Here is a 15,323-nt window from a genome sequence, read left to right as displayed (position 1 = left end):
GGAATGGTAACTGTAATCTAACTTCATACCCAACTTTAGTCATTACAGAAGCCTGTCACTTACATTCCAGGAGAAAATATCTGGGACAAGCAGAACCCACAGTTTGTATTCAGGGACTAAAGTACCCTGTAAGGGAAGAAAAAAATCTGAGATCCCAAAAAGCACAGTACAAGCAGTCCAGGCACTTTGTGTCACTCGTTTTATTCACATGTACAAGTTGACACTACACTTCTAATAATAGACAATACAGAAGCAATAAAAACAAATACTGTTTAAAAACTTTAAAAAACACATATTGCTTCAAGCTTAGATGGTATTTCCCTATTGTTTTTAAAGTGAATTCAGTGCTAACAATAGCTGAGGCAGCTTCCCATTCACTTGTACCGCTCATTTCATGGGGCTACTTGTCAAGGTGTTGAGTCAAGCTCCATTTATGGCTTTGCTGCTGAGTGCACTAACTGAGCTGGAAAAGAAATGGGAACATCCAGGTCACCATACATTAGGCCCTCAGATTGCTAGCATTTGGTCCCTATCACAGTTAAAAAAAAAAAAAGAAAAAGAAAAAAGAGAGGCCTTTATAGTTCAGTGGCACTACATGATACCATAAAAAATGAGAATAGATATATTTCAGTATGTGTTAAAAATTCAATTTAAATTTGCCTGTGCTACCCTGATAAGATTCTTACCAGAAACTGTCCCTCGGTTTTGTTAAGGTTGGCTCTAAGTTTAGCGATCACCTTGACTACTATCTCAGCTTCCTGTGAAAAAGTCTGTATTTCATAGTTGCAAAGATGTGACAGCAGTGACTGAACAGGCATGCTACTGTATTTTACAGGACATTCTTATGCAGTTTTCATGTAACATTTTACACTGTAAACACTAGTCTTCACAACACTATAGTTAAACTGCAGCATTACACATTGTAAAACTCTTGCTTCACTTAGCTAAGTACTTTCAGAAACAAAGGAATAAACAGTCATTTTAATGAAGACTTTGGACAATTGAGTATTTACTGTGTTCTTATCAAAAAATTTTACTTCTAAAACCAGAGTGAGAAGTGTTCACCACTTGGCTAAATTCAAGAGTCCATGCAAGACAAAATTTAGAAATTCCTTAATTGATAGGAAGACATTTACTAGGTTTTCTACTTTTCAGTGAGTCCAATTTGAAGCAAATGGCCACCTCCTATTGTGATCTATGGAATAAACTTAAAGCTTTTATGTCGGGAAAGTTCTGCTTTACAATTCAATTGGCTTTTCATTTGTTAACATCAAAACACCAGCAGATTCCCAGACCAAATATTTCACACATAGAGCTTGCAGTGATCAGAACTATACTATTTCATATAGTCTATGCAAAACAGTAGGTTTTTAGTCAAATAATGCCCAAATGCAGGAAGGCTACCTGATTTGCAGAATAATTTACTCCTCACTTCAGGCACTGTATTACTTAAACCTAGATAGTACCAACATAGCACCCAGGATTGTTTTGGCTAAAGACCATTTGAAAAATCACAATGACACACAAGACCTTATTAGTGTCTCTTCTGTCTTCTAGTAAGTGGTCTTTGTGGGGAACAGCTCTTGACCAAACAAGGTCCTTGGTATACAGCAGCCTTGATGCTGTTGAAAATTCTCATTTGAACACGTGAACAGTCCTGTTGGAGATGTTTTAAGTTTGGTTCCCAGTATCCAAGGCAGAAGACACTTAGGCTTCCTATGATTATTGAAAACACCAACACCTAATGGGAGATTCACCTTATCCAAACATGGGTAACTTAAGGCAGGCACATAGTCATCCTGGCTTCTCCATTCCCTGTGGGAAGAGAGAACTGTAGAAGCTATCTTCAAAAGTGTGGCAAAATGAGTCCTGCCCTACACAGTCAAGGAAACTGTTGAACACAACAAAGTGCACTGAGGGCACAATCCATCTGCTGTGGTTACCTAAAGTCTACAAAGCCTGTGGGCAACAGGAACAGGCAAGTTTTTATTGAATAAGGCTGTTAAACACTACTGAGTTGGTGCTTTGACACTGTTGTGCAAAGCTTGGGTGGCTTCTGGAATTGCAACAGCATCAGAAGCAAGCTAAACATATTTACAGCAGTTATTTTAAGAGGAAAACAGTATAAAAGGAAACCAAAAGAATCTCATATGGAGTAAAGGCATCCTCTGGAGTAGTCTTCCCCAGTTTTGGGCACTGTTCTAAAGTTCCAGGAAGTTCTAGGCTGTGGTTTACTTAGCAGTTGAAATACAGGATTGCAGGGATTTTGCTGCATATGAAACATTCCTAATCATGCTGTGCTTTCCCAGACTTAAAAGCTGTAAGATCTTAAATAGATAGCCTTCAGCAAGAGCTGTCTATATTTTTATAGCTTTATGCTTAAAAGGCAGGTAAAAAAAAAAAAAGACACCCAGATTGTAATTTCATGGATTCTAGGACATTTTAACAAAATTAAAATTGCAAGTAATGAAACCTTTAGTGATGTAATAGATACCAGGAGGCAGCAGTGCTTGGACCCTTTCCATAATTACTTTCTTCAAGAACCCAATCAGACTTTTCACTAAGCATGTGTATTCTGTTGCAATAGTAATTCTGGAATTCTCCTTACTCACTGAGATTGTGGAATGAAGCTAAGACTAGTGCAGGTTTCTGTTGCAGAAGTGCAAGTATGCTCCCTGTGGGAATGTGTCCAGCCTGTAAAGCACAAGCTTCAAAACAATGAAACCAAGATAACCAACATATGTAACTAACGCACAACACAACTGAACAAAACTTTGAAGCTCACAACTACAGCAATCATCTGCCTAAAGCATAGTTAGCAAACCGAAAAAAGGTAATTTACAGCCACCTGAGGGAAACAAAACCACCAAGGAAATCACAATGACTGTCTTACTATGTAGAAGTAGGACCTACAAAACAAAAATGTTCAAACTTCTTTACATCTTCTTGTTTACTAAAGGATAACACCCCTCCGTTCCCTAGCCCTTACCCCCTCCCCATCCCCTCATAAGTGAGGGGTTCTGCACCAATTTCGAGAGGCAGCAGGTTTCTCAGGACATCATCTACAAGTTTTATCAACGCGATTTTCAAGTTTAAACCCTTTAACAATATACTTGTACAATACCTCCAAGTGGAATTCATATTGCACTCTGACCCCCACTGAGCATAATAGATACTCTGAAGTGTTAAAAATAGACCTCACCAGAAAGGAGCCAGCCCTCTCCTTCAGTAAATGCATTTACATGAGTAAGTACAGACTAAGTGTGACCACAAGGTTAGTACCGTGGTATAACTCTCTATTTGTAGAACAAGTAACTGCTTATTGAGCAGCAGCTATCTGATAATGATTGTCTACATTAGTTATTTGGTACAACAGGAACAGCTACAGCAAAATGATACTGTAGCTGTTTCTTGCCCTGAAATGAGTGGTTAATTCTAATGACCTAAGAAAGTGATAAAAGTTAGCATCAGCAGATTCACTAATCAAACAAGGTTGGTTTTGTTTGGGTTTTTTTGTTGTTGTTTTTAGTTTTTGTGTACAGACAATACTTGGTATTTGCCTGCCTAAAGCATCTACATTTATTAGTGCTAATTACCAGACACACTGGCTTCCTGTTGCCTGTCTTCATATGCTTATTTTCATAAAAGTGTTAAATAGCTTTATAAATACCAAGGCACCTCCATCACTCCTTTAAAGTCTTTCCCCTGTACCATCTCCCCATGATTTGTACTTTAAATAAGGGAAAACAGATTATTTGTAACCCTGATCAAAAAAGTGTTTGCTTTGACTCCCTGTATGCTAAGGTTCCCCCTCCCACCCTCAAAATAAATTAACTGAAGCATTAGAAAAATTCCCAAAAGGGGAATTGTTTAAAAGTTTGGGTAATTACATCTAAAAGCCTCTCCAAATGTTATGGCTCCAAGGATACACCCCACTGTGAGGTAGGTAGCCAAGATAAAAACATTGTAACAAATACTTTAATAGCTGGAAACTCCCTATAAAAACCTTGCATAAGTGGTTTGGTTCCTTGCACCAGTGTCCTGATATGCGTAACTTCTTCTGAGGATGCCTAAGGGAATCCCGGTTCAGAGAGCTCTTGCTGAGTAGCATCTCATGTACTCTGTCATCCAGGGGTTGTCTGGTGGGGAGGGCTTTGTTCGCCAGGTGCTTTCTGCCTCTGCTGATCGCACTCGCCTCTGGGAAAGCTTCCTTTTCTCCACTTGTCTCCTGTTCTTTGCTCGTAGAGCAGATTCGTGAATCTGAAAGACCAGAGTTAGTATTACAGAAGGAGAACAGCTTAGGAACCCCTCAGGAACGACGAGGATCACTTTTCATTTGTCCTGGTCCCCATCCTGAAGGAACTGGGATTGCGAGCAAAGTTATATTTTCTTCTCTAATTTGTACCACTAACTGAACACAGATTTCTTTTTTTCATAAAAAGTGCTTCAAATTCTCTTCTGCATTATCTTTCACACTTCCAACTATTAAATGATTGCAAAAATCTTGAATGTTTCATCGTCTTAGTCAGATGTACTCTAAAACTTCAATTCTCTATTTCTGTCATTTAAAATCTTACCCCTCAATATGCCCAAGCATCCCTTAAAGCCTAAGCCATGTTAGTAAGACCAAACCCTAGAGATTCCTTGGAGATTTAAGATCTTAATTTGGAACAATGCGCTGAACTAATATAAAAATGTAATAATGTGTAAATTATCATATTTCCTCCAAAATTGAATATGAAGAGCCAGTTTCTATGTTTGCTTGCTTCTGTCTCCAGATTGAAAACTTCATCTCCCATCTCAATTAGGGGAAAGTAACACCTTTCAAACATGCAAGGAAAAGTAACCTCAGCAGGCAGTAAGTAGTCTGTTCCTACATAAAGAAACATCCTCAGTAATAAAAGACTACATAATCAGGAGTGTTTCAGAAATATTCTGCCTGTTCAGTCCAACCTCAAGACACAAGCTAAGGTGTACCATTACTGCTTTTAGCACAAAAAAATGTTAGAAGTGAAAGATGATCTGCTCAAGTCAGGCTTCAACCTCTTCTAGGCTTCAACGTAAAGTACCAGTCAACTGTTTTGAGCACTGACCCAAGATTATCAATTTAGCATTACTGTCCCATTATCAGGAAAGGCAGCTTCTTTCCAAAGCTGAAAGGCCCAAGTTCCTCCTTTTGCTCAAAGGTTTGAGCTGTCCAGGAAGGAAAAGCCTGGGCTTCAAACCCCTTCCAAAACAACCCATCAAAGGCCAGGTCCGTCTTGCACACCACAACCACCCTCCACCTCAGTCCTCAGGTGTCATGTGTCACAGATTCTGACTCTACATTAGTAGTAAGATAAGGACAAGACACTGGCAGGGATGCACTGATTATGTTTTACCAGCCTAGGAGAGTTACAGAGAAGAAAGAAATGGATCTATTATAACATTCCCTTCCTGTTTCTAAGCTAGGAAACAGAGTCTCAGTACAGCAGAATCCTGGTGCTGTCCATGACCACATGAATTTAATTTGTGCTATTTTGGTAATATTTACACCAGCCCTGTTATCAATCAGCCATCTGATAGACCATTCTGCTGCGAGCAACATTTCCTACTGGCAGCCCACCAAAACCGGATGCTAGACAAGACATCTTAGCAGAAAAGCACTTGGTACCATCTCAGTGAGGCTCTAACAGTTATTTAAGCCTTTTATTATTATAACAAGCTTAATTATTATTAATAGGCATATTATTGTTATTAAAAGTTACTTAAGCCTCTAGGAAGTGCCCCAGCAAAAGCCACTCTTTCACAGCACAAGCACTTCCCCCAGTGTTTATACACCTGCCTGCTGTGGGGGTGCCTGGTGCTAACTGCCTGCTTTTCTCTTGTTCTCGTGGAGTTCAGAATGCAGAAATACTTTTATAACAGCCAGTTTTTCTGGTAACACTGTAACAGCCAGAAACACAACATCCAGAGTTTAATTAGAACTTTCAAGTATTAATCAAACCTGGGAAGTTTCCAAACCAACAGTAAAGAGCTTTTTTTACTTGGACATCTCAAGGCTCTTCAGGTTTATTGCTAGAATCTACTGCTGGAATCTCCCTACATTCAAATAAAGAGACCTCCTGAGACATTTTACCTAGATACTATGACATCTGTAGGCACTAAGTAGTCACTGCTTTTTAATGAAACAGAAACTCTTACTTACTTCATTCACCGAGGCAGAAGCACAGACATTGTGAGTTTTCTGGCTCCCAGTATCTGTCTGTCTTTCTCCCCACCCATACAGAGCAAATGGATGTTTATTCTCCTTTGGTGCATCTGTCCTTTGGGGACTTTTGGCTGATTTTCGATCATTACGACTGGACAAGGCACTTCGACTTGGACGTCGTCCTGTACGGCTGGTTTTGTCTGCTTCCTTTACAGAAGTGGGTTCTACAGTTTTCTCTTGCTCTTCCTTCTCCTGCTTTTCTTGATCTTCTTTTTCTTTCTCTAAAGAAAAAAAAAAAAAGAAAAAAGAAAAAAAGAAAAAGTTGTGCTTTAAGCTCCCAAAGACATAATAATGTCTGATTGGCACAGCCTCTCAACACGTCATTGAACCTGTGCTTTTTTTAGAAATTCAAGAAGTCACTGCTTCCTTAGCAACAGACATATACCTTGCTTAAATGTCTTCATTCTTTTAGTGACTACAATACAGCTTTGAACAGTACTTAAAAACACCTTTCCCTGATGAGGTTACAGATAAGCAGCAGCCCCAGGCAGAATTTAAAGACTGTATCCAGTGATCTTCTGTCTTCACTATTTCATCCTTGCATCACTCAGACACCAAACAGATGGAGCACTAAATGCCACATAGATGCTTCTAGCCAGTCAGAGATGAAGTCTGATAAGGGTATGTGCAATATTAAATCCCTCATATTATCAGCTTCTGCTGAAAAAGGTGATTCATTTTCAAGTTCCCTGTTTATACATATATTGCTGTTACAGTTTTCTGCTTATGAAGGATAGTGTGAAGCAAAAACCCACAAAGTGGCAGACATCACTTTTGCTACCTGATCGGTGTGTTAAGTTGTATGTTTAAAGTACCACATTCTGCAGGCATTACTCTCCAAGGCTCATTATCTCACACATTTAAGTCTTCCGTAGCAAGGGGCCAGCAGTAGTCCTCCAGTCACTGGGTGTGGATTTGTGAGAGAATTTAAAGACTGAATCACTGCAGTTCTAGATCATAACTGAAGGCTGAATCAGCATTATATAAAACATTAATTAATTAATAAAAACACAGAGAAACAATTGTTCCATAATAGCCAGTCTTCTTGCTCTATAGTGCAAGGGAGAAACTAGTTTTCCTTCGTGTCACCAGTGATGCCACACCCCAAATCCTTTGTTCAGTTGTGGGCCCCCACTACAAGAAAGGTATTGAGGTGCTGGAGCATGTCCAGAGAAGAGCAAAGGAGCTGGGGAGGGGTCTGGAGCACAGGTCCTGTAAGGAGCAGCTGAGGGAGCTGGGGCTGTTTAGCCTGGACAAAAGGAGGTTCAGGGGACACCTTGTCACTCTCTACAGCTGCCTGAAGGGAGGTTGTAGCACTGTGGGAGTCAGTCTCTTCTTCCAAGTAAGAAGTGACAGGTCAAGAGGAAATGGCCTCAGGTTGCATCAGGGGAAAGTTAACACTAGATATGAGGAAAAATGTCTTCACTAAAAGCATTATCAGGCTCTGGAACAGGCTGCTCAGGGAAGTGGTTGAGTCCCCATGCATGGAGATATTTAAAGACATGTGGATGAGTCACTTTGAGACATGGCTTAGTGGTAGATTTGGCAGTGCTGGGTTAATGGTTGAATTCAATTTTAAAGGTCTTTTCCAACTAAAACAATTCCATTACTCTATAATGGGCAAGTTAATCAAATACACTGCCTACATACATAAGTGAGATACGACTATGGAAAAAGTACATACAAGGAAGCTTGTTTTCATTCTCCATCCAGCAAGTCTTCAGCAGTAGTGTGGACAAGCTCAAACTATATGCTAGACATTGAACATGGCCCCTAAATATTGTGGGCAGGCACAAGCAGACATTGTGATCTGACATCTCTGTGACTTTTAGGCCAACCATGCCTTTTATGCATAAGGCAACTAAAGCCTTTTATTGGCCTAAGAGCACGGGAGTCCACTAGTAACCAGTTCCTTTCAAGTGTGATCATTAGATGCTGTCTTCTGCTAGTCTCACACAGTGATCACTCAAACTCTGCTGACATAAACACACCAAACTCACAAGACTTCTACCACACCATCTTCTTCTGGTGGAGGCCAGCTCAAGCCACCTCTGTTCCAAGCCTCAGCACTTTCATCCACCACGAGCATACACTGGTATGGGCAGAAGGAATTCCTTCACTGTCATAGGGAGTTGTGGTTTAGGGCTTGCTTACATATGGACAAGTAGTGCAGTTTTTACCCAGGTGTTTTCATCATTAAAAGCAGAAGGGCTTGCCAGTCCTGTGACAAAACAGCAACCATTCCTCATAACTGCTGTGATTTCAAGCATGTACATGCCCAATCTGACACTGCTTTAATCTCAGTTCTGCATCCAACCACTTCTGATGAAATAGAAGTCACCTGCATGGCACACGGGTTAAGCATACATTTACTCTAGCACTCACTTCACATTTGCAGGGTAAAGAGATCGAAGCTTGTTCCATGCCCCAGAATTCCCCTAAGGCAAGCCTTATGCACTCTTGCTAGCTGTTAGCCTGGCCAGCACTGTTTCTACAACCTGGTGCTGGGCCCTGTTCAAGCTTGCCTGTACCCATCTTCCAAGATGTGCAGGTGCAGCATTCATCTACAGGTGATACTGCAGTACAGTTGAGCATTTGGTAAAGAGTGGCCAGCAATGTTAAAGTATTTAGAGATGTATTTGTTAAGAATTCAGTTGAATGACACCACAAAGCAACAACAAAAAAATTTAGTCAAGGCCAAAGTAGTGGCATATTGAGAGTAAAAAAGGCTAGATGAATTTTACATACCTAAATATTGGCTGGATGTAGTTTCAGTCATTATAGACAAAGCTGGTAAAAGCAGCAGTGAGCTCAGTGTGGCATTAGACTTGCTTCACTTGTTTTCCCTGGGTTCTGGGACACATAGCTTCACCTCTGAAACAAGGCAGCTCATTCATCATGGCTGCAAACAGGCAGCACAGAGTTATCCCCTTACAAAATATTATCTGAGCATCTCTCTACACAGCTGCTCTGAAGGAGGAACTGCCTAAGTCCATTATCAGAAGGAAGCACTGTTTTGAGAAAATTAAACTCTGAAAGAGAACATATTGCTGTCAATTCTGCAACAAGAGTGCTTTCATTTTGGAAAGCTGTTCCAACCTACATTCAAGGGAAAATGGCCTCTTCCTTCTCTGCAAAGGGGAATAGAGCAACAGTGACTTCATAAACAGCAGAAGTGGCATTTAGAGACTTAAAAATACAGGAAAGTGGGGGCTCTGCAATTACATGGATAGTTCAGCTTTGAAAAAACAAGGCAACAGCCATGCCTGGGGATGCTGCTCACCAGGATATAGCTCCAGCTGGTCCAGAAATGATTGAGCCAGCTTCTCCCAAAATAGCAATAAAAGCATATGGGTAAATGGCACACGGAGTCCTGTGCACAGCCTTACAGTAAATGCTGTATCCCAGAGTGTACTGTAGCACTTATGAGCACCTGCTATTAGAGCAGGTATTTCCATGAACCCGTTGCTACAGTGCATTTACACAGCACTCCGTTGGTGAAGGCACAAGATCTCTAACAGTTATTTAAGGCTTTTATTTAAAACTACAGTTTATATCCAAGCCATTTTCTTAGGCAACACTTTCCACACAAAGTCAGAAGAGCAGCAGTTGACAGCAGGACTTAGACCCAGCTACTCAGGAGGAAGTCCAGGCACCAGCAACTCCTACCCATCTTCTCCTTCCCATGCAGAGCATCAGCTCCAGCAGACGCAGGAAACTCAGCACCGACCAGCTTGCAGCATTACAGAGATTACGAGAGGGGAAAAGCTAGAAACATTCAAAAACTGCATCATGGATGCTAAGCAGAGCACGCTGGATGGACAGGAGGGGATTAAGTGCTTAACAGGCAGAACCAATCTGTCAGGCCCACCCAATACAGCTGCTGAAAGCTCCTGCCCAGAAGAGGCCACTTAAACCCTGCTGCATCGCCCCGCTTACATAACAGCTCCTGGCTCAAGAGGGAAGAGCTCCAGGAGAGCTGTACTCTCCCAGGGGGAGACAGGACCCCCAGAAGGCCCTGATGACTTTCTACAGGTATCAGCAGCCTTCTGATCAGACCCACGGGCCAGGTCACAAGGGTCAGCAGTATTATCTCTAGGTAGAGATGCTGGCTCCTTACAGCACTACCTCAGCTTCAGGGGAAGCATTTTGGGCATGCATTGCTGCAGGCAGAACTGGAAGTTTCCTGCTTTTGCACCGACACCTCCCCAAACGGGGCAGGTCTCCTACATCCCTTGAAGGGACTATATAACCAGTTGTGGCTATCAACAAACTACAGCTGGGTAGAAAGTAAGTTACCACAGATAAAACAGATTGAAACATCATTTCTTCAAGGCAGATCTTGTGTGAGGCAATACTGGAGCTAGAAGCCACACAGCAGCTCAGAGCTGATTAGATTCACACAAGCTTCATCTGCAGCAGAGTTTGGCAAGTAATTACTGGATTGGCTTGATAGCAAAGCTTGTTTCCAAAGAAAAAAAAAATAATGGGAGCAACTTTAAATAACAGTACTATAAACCACTGAATTGACACCCTTGCCTTCTTCCCCCACCACAAGCTGCTCCTTCCCATGTACATGGGCCAGCAAATGCACCTGCAACATGATGACAGACAAGATCAGGGAACAAGTTTGAAATTGGATCTTCTGTTTAGTTCCACTAATCCAGATCAGTCACTTTCAAATACTGTTGAGGCAACTCCTTCAATGGCAGCTTGGCACTGCTGTCACTTAAGACCACCACACAAAAATGCTGAAGGCAAAACAGCAATAAGGATTGAAAGATGCCTTCATTCTGCAGCGGTGTCATTTCACAAACAACAGGTTTGACAGCAGCACTGCTGCCAAGAGCTTCTGTCTTGTACTTACCAGCCCACTGGGGTCTGTTGACAGCTTCAAGGATGTGTCTATGCCACAACTACACCAGCTGATTTAGGTCAAGATTTTGTGGTATTATGTTTAAAGCACATCTGTGCCTGGGCACATACCACAGAACAATCCCACAAACAGCTGCCACAAGTGGAGGGCCAGAAGGAATTAACCCAAAATTGCCTCCAAGAACACCTTGGTATCACTCGGCCATCACTTCAGTGCAGGACACAGTGACAAAGCAGCTTTGTCCCACATGCTGCCCCAGGGGTTCACACTGGTGGTATTTTAGACCAACACTGCTGAACATTAAGGCCAAGCAGCTTACATCCACTTCCCCTTCACACACCAGAATCATTCACAATTTTACACACAGACACAGAGGCTCATTTCAGTGAGAGAAAGAGGAAACCAGGGCGGCACGTGCCATTCCAAATTGTGTTTACTTCAGATGTTAAACAACATTAGTGCTGACCAGCCATGACCAGCACAAGCACTGCCAATACCACTCAGGCAGAAATCAGGTTCCTCACAAAACAGAAGGAAGCAGCAGTAGCCAGGTAACAGCTAGGATGTTCCAGCATGTGGGTGGATGTCAGATTCAGAAGACAAAAGATGTCATCAACATGAGCACATTTAGCTACCCCCACAGCACTTCAGTGTAATTAAGTTTTCAGAGAAGGTAAAAAAAAAAAAAAAGCAGTTTAATAGTAGAAGCTTCAGAGTGGTAGCTCTGTAGTGGTTTCTATGTTATTTCCTCCACATGCCTTAATTAGCCAGCCACTAAGCAGAAGAAAACTGCATCCTTGTGATTGTCCAGTGCTAAATGAGTCACCTGTCACCTCATTATATATTATATATGCATTAAGATAGAATAAATATCCACTAAAACCAGCTGCCTAAGCAGAGTTGTTTTCAGTCCTTTTGCAAAGGTCTTAAATACTTACAGAAGTTAAAAAATGTTTATCCTAAACCATTTGGCAAATAAGTGAATGTGAAGTACAGATTTTTCTCCCACTATAAGTATAAAACAACACGGACCTAGCAGAACTTTAGGCATTCCCTTACAGCATCCATGGCAAAGGTGTATCAGTTACAGAAGCACTGATGCCCCAGATCCTGCAGTCTGGACAGCCACTGGTGCTCCACAATCCCTTTGTCACTGCTGCAGGACTGAGGACACAACTGGATGCACTGGACAGTCACACACACCATCACTGAGCACAGACAGTGCCTGCACAGCTAGCAAGCTGTTATTCCCTGCCAAATCCCTACCAGAATCAGAGTACCAAGTAACTCCAGCTGGATTTTTCCCTAAAGAGGAGTCAAGGAAGGAATCAGGAAGCAGGCTAATGAGTTAGCAGAGCACCCTGGCCAGCAGTCTCTAGCCTTGGCAACTGTGGGTGCCATTAGATTGTAGAAGGTTTATGTGCTCTAGTCATTGGCTCAATGGGAAGAATGAAAAGAAACCCAGGTCCCTACCACAACTGCCCCAGGCTTGTACATATTCAAAGTGCATCAGAAAAGTTAGGAATGCCAGGTTCTGAGTGCAGCTTCAACAGCTTCCGCCTCCTCTCACTAAAAGCCACGCCTTTAGAGAGCATCGCTTTTTCCCATGCAACCACTCCCTGAACTTTTGCAATTCCTTAGTTCTTCTCAGTGAGATACTATGTAGCTCTTCCACACATGCTCCTGGTCTAGCTTCCTCAAACCGGGATTGAGGAAAGTAAAACTAGGCCCAGTAATACTCTGTTACACACTGGTGGGCTGGGGCGCTTCCATCACTGCACAGCTGTTGTGGTTTGACCTCAACCAGCAACGCAGTCTGGCATAGCCACTCGCTCCCTCCCTCTGCGGCGGGATGGGAACAAGAGTCAGAAAAACTCACGGGCTGAGATAAGAACAGCTCAGCAATGGAAATAAAGTAAAATATGACAATAGTAATGAAAGGGGAAAAATAAAACTCAAGAGAAACCAGTGATGCACGGCTGATGGCTCCTGGGCAACTCCGCCCATTTTATACACTGGGCATGACTTTCTGGCTATGGAATATCCCTTTGGCCAGTTTGGGTCAGCCATCCTGGCTGTGCTTCCACACAGGTTTTGGTACCCCTGCTTCCTGGCAGAGCATGGGAAACTGAAAAGTCCTTGATTTAGGATAGGTACTGCTGAGCAACTACTAAAAATGTTGGTGTGTTATCAACTTTATTCTCATACTGAATCCAACACACAGCACTGTACCAGCCACAAAATTATCCCAGTTGAAACCAGAACAGCTTTGGGGAGGTGGAGTGCACTATCCCAGCAGCTGTGTGCACCCCATGTGAGACCTGGGTACCACAGGCACACTCAGCTGACTGCAGAACCCCACATCACTAACATGCTCTGAAACACCAAACCTCTGAAACAGATAACAGCAATTAATGTAGTTTAGCCTTGAGTCTCAGAATACAGATGATTCTGGAAAGCTCAGGCCCCGAAGGGCATTGAATCAGATTAGTTTCCCCACTCCAAACAAGCACATCTAACACCAGGGAGGGAGGGGAAAAAAAAAAAAAAAAAAACAAAAAAAAACACCCACCAGCATGAGGCTTAACTGAACAGTTCTCAAGGATTTTTCCCTGCTACTGTACAACAGAGAGACACCTGATTCAAAAGCCATTTCAAAACACCAATCAATGGCTGCCAGACACATTATTCTTTCACTACAGGTAAGAAACCATATCTATGGAATAAAAAAAATACCATCTTGAGAAGCTTGACCGTATTATTATTTCCCAACCACTCTCTTAGATCGTGAGGCATCAAAAGGGAATTGCTCTGTGCTAAATGACAAACAATATGTTGCCAGCTCAGCGCCTGTTCAGACTACGAAGTTGCCCACACTCAGCTCCGCGCCCAGGACCAAATCTCAGGTGACATTAAGAACCAAGCGCTCAGCCGAGGCAGATTACGCGTGCAGATCCAGGAAAACAATTGCGTTAAGAGCCAGCCACAGGCATACAGCCCAACCTGCCGCTGCTTTTGCCAGAGAACCTGCTTATATAATTGCAGAGACGCTCGGCTCCCATGGCAACAGTTTACATAAGTGGTTGTGACTCAGGATGAGAGTTACCACCGCTCGGCTCTTCGCAGGGACACCTCCGGTGCCGCGGCCATGGCTTCCCCGCAGGCCTCGCCAGGATGCGCCTGGAGGCGGCGGGGCCCGGCTGATGGGCCCTCCCACCGCCGGGCCATGTCCTGGGGGCGGGTGAGAGGGGCCAGGCTGCGGCCGGGGCCCCCGCACGGTCACGGGCGCCCCCGGGATCGGGGACGTGCCCCCAAGCCGCGGCAGGGCGGCCCGGGCAGAGCCATCCGCGCCGAGCCCCGCGGAGAAGGGCAGGGCAGCACGGCCCCGCCGCGGGGAGGGGGCTCGGGCCGCACCGGACACACGCTTGTCCCCCCCGCCTCCGCCGCGCTCCCTTACCGGGGCTCGCCCGTCCCGCCTCGCTCGGCGCTGCCGCCGCCGCCGCCTCCTCCTCCTGGTCCCGCGGGGCCGCGGGGCTGCCGGCGGCCGGCGGCGAAGGGGAGCCGGCGGTGCTGCCGCCGCCGCTGCCGCTCTCCTGCTCCCAGCCGTCCCAGAGCCAGGGCCGGTGCGCCTGCTCCAGGAGCCGGCGGCTGAGGCGGTAGTGCAGCAGCTCCAGGTAGCAGGCGCCCCACGACTCCCACTTGGGCTCCTTGAAGCGCTTCATGTACTCCGTCTTCACGCGCCGCGCCGGCACCACCATGGCGGAGCCGGGAGCCGCGCCGGGAGCCGCAGCCCGCAGCCGGGAGCCGCCGGCCGAGCCCGCCCCCTCCCGCTGCTACGTTTAAATCCAAACAGCGGCGTTCGGCCCCGCCCCGAGCGGGGAGGGACGCCTGGAGCGGGGGGACGGGGCCGCCAGGCGCAGCGAACGGGACGAGAGGGAATGGGAATTAAATGGAACATAAATCATGAATAAACCAAAGCACCGCAGCCCCGGGCCCAGCAGGAGGGGCGCTGGGGCCCGGGTGATCCCTGCAGCAAGCCAGGTTGAGGGACAGCTGGGCTCCTGTCGGGGAGCACTGGAACCCAGCGAGCCCGTGCGGTGCGTCAGAATTGATGGAACAGCGGCAGCGCCTTGTGCGTGCGGCACCGCGGGGACACCGCGGGGGAGCTGCTGCCTCCCGGTCTGCGTCCGTGGGAGA

General features: G+C 44.6%; 1 protein-coding gene across 1 annotated transcript; it reads right to left on the bottom strand.

Annotated features, from left to right (window-relative positions):
- Positions 1-184: 184 nt before the first annotated feature.
- On the bottom strand, positions 185-14,927 carry CCSAP (centriole, cilia and spindle associated protein). The gene is made up of 3 exons (XM_040057855.1): positions 14,584-14,927; positions 6,188-6,471; positions 185-4,260 (listed from the first exon to the last, which is right to left on the bottom strand). Exons 1-3 carry the CDS (start codon positions 14,882-14,884, stop codon positions 4,087-4,089), a joined length of 759 nt encoding a protein of 252 aa, XP_039913789.1. The 5' UTR covers positions 14,885-14,927; the 3' UTR covers positions 185-4,086.
- Positions 14,928-15,323: the final 396 nt, after the last annotated feature.

Source organism: Hirundo rustica, chromosome 3, assembly GCF_015227805.2.
Source record: "Hirundo rustica isolate bHirRus1 chromosome 3, bHirRus1.pri.v3, whole genome shotgun sequence".
Taxonomy (NCBI): domain Eukaryota; kingdom Metazoa; phylum Chordata; class Aves; order Passeriformes; family Hirundinidae; genus Hirundo; species Hirundo rustica.
Note: the sequence above shows the minus strand (reverse complement) of the source record. Positions and strands in the feature narration are given on the sequence as shown.